General features: G+C 51.4%; 1 protein-coding gene across 6 annotated transcripts in view; it reads right to left on the bottom strand.

The window, feature by feature from the left end:
* Positions 1-388: 388 nt before the first annotated feature.
* LOC111839497 (leucine-rich repeat transmembrane protein FLRT1-like) overlaps positions 389-6,000 on the bottom strand; it is a 27,715-nt gene continuing 22,103 nt past the window's right edge. For all 6 annotated transcript variants that reach the window (XM_023803454.2, XM_023803452.2, XM_023803455.2 and 3 more), the window contains one exon: positions 389-4,045. In XM_023803454.2, the coding sequence (XP_023659222.2) occupies positions 1,849-3,909 (2,061 nt within the window). In that variant the 5' untranslated portion in view covers positions 3,910-4,045 and the 3' untranslated portion in view covers positions 389-1,848. The remainder of the gene's footprint in view (positions 4,046-6,000) is intronic.

Here is a 6,000-nt window from a genome sequence, read left to right as displayed (position 1 = left end):
GCTTTAGAAATCAAGACGGATTCATGGACCGCGTTCATGGTAGCATTATTATAAATTTCTGCTTTATCGGCAGCTGCCATCGGTTTTTTTATGGCTCGAAATGCACTGCGACGTTTTGCAAATATAATAAGTGCATTTATACACACCAGGCAATAATATAATAGTTAGGCAAAAATCTAACATATTTCGAAAGCAGTGAGGATGTACGGATCGTGGACAATCCCGTTTAAATTGGTCTTCCACGTAACAGACCTGCTAGTTCTCGTGTCTCGTCATGATTCATATATCAGGTTTGAGACTTTTTTGTGATGTAACAGTGTGCTGCTTGTACCATCACTGTCTTGCTGTTAAATCCAACGAAAAAGAACAGACGAAAATTTACAATTAATCCGTTTTAAATAGCTCAATAGTAGTTCTTTATTAATGAAGGAAAAAATGAATAGCAATACAATGTGAAATATCAGGTCTTGACAAATGAGTAAATTAAAGAGTTTCACAGCTCTTCTTTCTTTCGATGCCTCTCTGCCCATCTCTCCCATTATACAACCCCCATCCCTATCTTCCTCTATATATTAAATGCTGCTTGTTTAAAATTTCTGAAAGTGACGTCGGCACAAGAGTGTATTTGCCACTCCCAACACATATTTCATTTCTGTACAGTGCTATTGGCATCTCCCTGATTTAAACGGTGATTCACTGTCCCGGTGGCCGCCGCCCGCCCTCCTCTCACTAATCTGAGCTCAATCGAAGAGCGAGTCCCGATGCGACTGTGACCAGGTTATGAGCTTCCCCCCCCCGTGTGAAAGACGACTGTTAAGCTTGGCTTGCGTCGTCTTAAAGGGAATTGTTTTAACCACGCCAGCAGTTTTCAGTGATTAAGTTTGCCATTAATCCCCCTGTCTAAACTATATGGGTTTATCCCTTGCCGACTATCCTGTTTTTTTTCTCTCCCGTCTTTCATCAATCTCTTCTGCGGCGGCACTTGCAAAACTTCCCTCTGTGATTGTCATCACATAGCCGTCATCCTATTCTAGGTAGACTATTCTCTGCTGATATTCAGAAACGCATCTGTCGTTTAAATGAATGCAGGTACCATTTTTCTTTATTTTTTGGTCCAGGCAAAAAACATCTAGTGAAATTCTACCACCCCCGCCCCCGCCCCATACATTCACTTCATCATGTTCCTTTCACTCAATCCAACAAAAAGAAATTCTGATAGAAATTTGGGCCCCTATGTTGTCAGATCTGTCATCTCTATTGTGAGTCTTTCTTTTCCTCTCTAACAGGAACAAGGCGTCGCTTCAGTGTGCAAAAGAAATATTCAAATGTTAAAGTAAAACTAAGGCAGACATAAATTAAAAAAATTTAGTCTCCGAACACAGAACCCTCTGGATTTGAAAGCCATCACCCTGAAGATCGACACACCTTTTCTTCTGCGTATCATTCCAGCACTTGTCTGTCCAGAAACCTCATTTGTTTGCTTCTGATTTTCAATCCAGGGCCGGCTGAACGTTCCTGCCTCGGTCCGTTTCATTGGCCGATTCTCCGTGCAGCGCAAACAGGACTGATCTCTGTGCCTAGGAATCATCTCTTGAAAGCCAAGGGCATTTCAACCCTAGATAAGGTAACTTCAACGTTTACTTCAGGTACACTGTGGAAGATATAAAACTAAGTAACCAAAAGTTATCGATTAGAAGCAGCAATTGATTATCGTTAAATGACGTCCCTCTGAATGTCTCTAAAGAGTACATAATGTAAGGATCTAAGTTGGGATAGAAACCACTGGGGCAAATGAGTCCTTCAAGACCAAGCTTAAGAACCTTTGCTTGGTGTCTGTATGGAAGTCTATCACGTGTATGTGTAGTCTATATCTGGGATGCCTCCTTCTCTGTGACCACGGTTAGTGCCGAACGCAGAGTTAGTCGTGTGGTGGGTACTTTTGTAAACTCCAGCGCCATTGGAAGGAAATATGGTGTGGATGATGTAATCTTCCCGGAGAGTCTTGGTGTGCAGGGACTGCTGGGCAGCCATGGGAGTCATCTGGAAGCCAGGACCCCGGATCTCCAGGATAGAGGTGTCCTTCTTGGTGCCCGACTCCACATAGTCGTCGTATCGCTTCTTGCTGCGGTAGATGCCGCGGCCGGAATGCTCGCGGTCGGAGATGTGCCGGGCCCGGTGGCTGCACCAGCAGAGGATGGCGCAGATCAGGGCCAGGAGTACGAGGGCGGTGGCCCCACCGATGATGCCTGCCAGCGGGAGCACGGTCAGCTGCTCAGAGCCCTGGTCCTCGCTTTTGTCGGGACCCGGCCGGGCAAGTTCAGACGTCTCGGCCCGGGCACACACCGGGGCTTCTTCGGAGTCAGCGCTGGCCTCAGTGAACGTGCTCCGGCCGTCGGCGGGGAGGGGTGCCATGCAGATGATGTAGCTGGACTGGGGTTGCAGGGCGCTCAAGAGGTATTCACGCCGATCGCCGGGGACCAGGGTTTCGGTAATGGAGCCCATGGCAGCGCTGTTGCTGAGACGCAGCCAGCTGAGCCGGAACGAGGACGTGGGCTGTGGCACGCGCCAGGTCAGGTGGATGGAGTCGGGACTGAGGGGCTTCACGGTGAGGACCAGTGCCTTGCCACTGGCACTGCTGCCAAGCGAGTAGTCCAGGTCGGAATCAGGGAGTCGGAGACCAGGCCGTTTGGATTTTAGGGTGAACAAAGAGCCCTGGAGTGGAGACAGCGTGGTAGACATGGTGGTGGCCCGTTCCCCACTGGCCCGTTCTCGACCCCCGCCGGCTGCACCGGTGTTGCTGCTTTCGCACTCCTCCATGTAGGCACCAAGGTCGCTGAGGGCCATGCCCCGCACTCTCTCAGGGCCTTGGCAGGTGAAGCCACGCACCGTGACAGTGGTGCCGCGGGCGTGCAGCCAGTCGTGCAGCCAGCGCAGGTTGCAGCCACAGTGCCAGGGGTTGCCGCGCACCAACAGCTGTGACAGGCTGTCCATGTCCCGGAAGAGGCCCCGAGGCAGGGTGGTCAGGTTGTTGCCCGATAGGTCAAGCCTCTGCAGCCGGCGCATGCCATCCAGGGAGCCCCTGGGCATGTGGGTCAAGGCGTTGTCCTGCAGGCTGAGGCGTTGCAGGTGTGTGCTGGGGAGGTTGAACGGAGGCGTCTGGAGGGAGTTGCGCACCAACGAGAGCTCGGTCAAGTTGGAGAGGCGGGAGAAGGTGTCGTCAGCGATGCGTTGGTTAGCCAAGAGGTTCCCGTCCAGGATGAGCCTCCGTAGCGAGGACAGGCCCCGGAAGGCATGGGTGGGGATGGTGGAGATCCGATTGTCGTCCAGTCGTAGCTCCTCCAGAGAGGCTGGCAGGCCAGAGGGGATACTTGAGAGGTGGTTCCTGGAGAGGAAGAGCAGGCGAAGGCGAGGGTTGTCGGCAAAGGCCTGGTCCTCGATGCTCACCGTGGAGACCGAGTTGTCATCGAGGTGCAGCTTCTCCAGCAGCGGCAGCCGCGCCAGCGCCGAACGCGGCAGCGTGCGGATGTTGTTGTCCTGCAGGTGGAGCTCTCGCAGCGACGGTGGCAGGTGCATGGGGAAGTCGTCCAGCTCGTTGTCGTACAGGTAGACCACCTGGACAGTCAGGTGCCTCTCCAGGGAGGTGGGCAGCCCGGCGTTGTCGATGTGGTTGTTCTGCAGGTAGAGGATGGTGGCAGCCATCGGCAGTGGCGGGATGGCGTTCAGGCCACGGTCATTGCAGTAGATGAAGTCCTCGTCACAGCGGCACGCCAGCGGGCACGGCACGTCGTCCTGGTCCTCCGGCGGCGTAGCCACCGCTGCCGCGATCTCCAGCACCTCAGACAGCAGCGTCAGGCAGAGCAGCAGCAGAAAGAGCCAGTCACGGAGATCCGATGCGCCTTCTGGGGCCATTTCTCCGCCTCCTCCTTCTTCCACCGCACTGCCACCCCTCCCTGCACACCTTTTCCAGGGCACTCAGGGGGGGGAGTTCCAATCAAGTGGGAGGGCGACTCCCTACAGCTCCGTGCGGCTCTCCTGCAGTCACAGCCTTAACGGAAAATAAGAACAAAAAAAAAAACAAACAAACAGAGTTAATTGCCAGCTGGCAAAGAATATCACCTGCAGAGGGACACCGCAGACTCTGCATCTTCTGCTGTGTGTCCAGACCACATACTCACACCGGCATTTCAGTCGTCCTGCTAGCAGGAGGCGGCGGGCAGGGAACGGCAGGAGTGTTTTAACGTCGAATGGAGGCGCACGGATATCAGCTTCGCCAAAGTACGGCAGGACCTGTCACTGATTAACGGAATGATTTTGAAGCATCGGACTACTTAAGCCATGTGGACACTTTCTTGGATGAGCTCCATACTTACGCAGAATTATTTTCACACTCATGGAAAGCCTGTACATAAAGTAGGGGCTAAATAAGATTATTCCCAATCCAGCTGGCGACCAAACAAATGTGCCCTTTCTTATTTTCCCATTATAAAATTCCACGTCTCCCTGAATCGCTCTGAATGCAAAGGGCTCTGTTATCGTTCCACAGACGCTCCTTCTTAAAGCCTACGTGCATGTACACTCTGCTCAAAGTGATTGTGGTGCCAGTCTTGGTCCAGATTCAGTCCGTTCCTCGAGATAAGACCTGTAATGGTGGCTATAACAGCCTCCCTCCCCCGACAGCAGGTGCCTGAAATGAATCCCGATGACTTGTCTAATCACGAGTCCAAGGCTGCTGCTCAGATGAAGTAGTCACGGTCGATTCACACCTTCCACTTAAAGCCAGGCTCAAAGTAGCCCGGCAGGGCAGGACTGCCTTGAGGAAGACACAGGGGCGGGGCCACTGCCGTCAGCTGAAAGCTGATTGGCTCCCGGATTGCTCCTCCCCCCATCACTCACTGATTCAAAACATACCATGTGCTAATGATAAGGTTGGCCCCTCTGTGTGAATTATGGCCCCTCTTATGCACCCCCCCCCTTAAAAAAAAATCCTAGAATTGCCCCTGGGAGGACATGAAATAATGTGGTGGCCAACCCTGCATCCCTGAGGTACAGCACTCTGCAGGATTTAATTTCCTGTTAGCGCCTGGCTAACCGCTAAACCGGCAGGTAGGGAGATTTAATAATAATTAGACTTTAGCAAAGCAATTAGTATGTTACGCAAAGACCAGTTCATTCTTTGATTGTTTCGCACACGCTGGGGTAAGACGTGGCACGGACTGCACTATGGCAGCCGAGATTTAAATCCAGATACCCCACACAGAAAGTTGGAAGTCTAATCAGTCCTGCAGACCATGATCCCACAGCGAGGCCTGTAGGATTGATATGATCCTCACAAAGTGACACATGAGCAGCCTCTGGATAACTGGATGCCTATCCATCTTCCACAACCGCTTATCTCAAACAGGGTCATGGCAAGCCTCTAGCCAATCCCAGGAAGCAGAGCCTGAGGCGGGGGCCACCCTGAATTCATCGGATCAGTGTTTCTCAATCCGGTCCTCAGGGACCCGCAGTCAGTCCATGTTTTTGCTCCCTCCGAATTTCCTAGCAGACAGTCCACGTTTTTGTCCACAAAAAGCGTGGACTGTATATGGGTCCCCAGGGACCGGATTGAGAAACACTGCATTAGATGTCAAAAAAACACCCACAAGCCTTTACTGTAAAATGAAAATATGAATAATTGAACAGTGTAATATATGTTTACCTCAGCTTATGATCTGCTTTTGCGCCCGTTTACGTGAAGCACCCCGGATGAAGCTAACCACAGAGAGATAGCTTCCCGTTCTTAGTTACACGGGAGGATTTCACAGTGGTCGAGACAGTACACTGGACATTTATATAGCTGTGAAAAACAGTTTGGAAAAAATGGCCTTCATTTCCTGGTTGCCTTCTATCAGGGGAGAGATATTGGGACTGGAAAAAAAAACAGGTATTTGAAAGACTGATACTCATTTGGTAACATTTTACTTGAAGGGGCACAAACAATGTAGTATTACACCATTACTT

Source organism: Paramormyrops kingsleyae, chromosome 24, assembly GCF_048594095.1.
Source record: "Paramormyrops kingsleyae isolate MSU_618 chromosome 24, PKINGS_0.4, whole genome shotgun sequence".
In the NCBI taxonomy this organism is placed as follows: domain Eukaryota; kingdom Metazoa; phylum Chordata; class Actinopteri; order Osteoglossiformes; family Mormyridae; genus Paramormyrops; species Paramormyrops kingsleyae.
The sequence above is the reverse complement of the archived record's forward strand: the minus strand, read 5'-3'. Positions and strand labels throughout refer to the sequence as shown.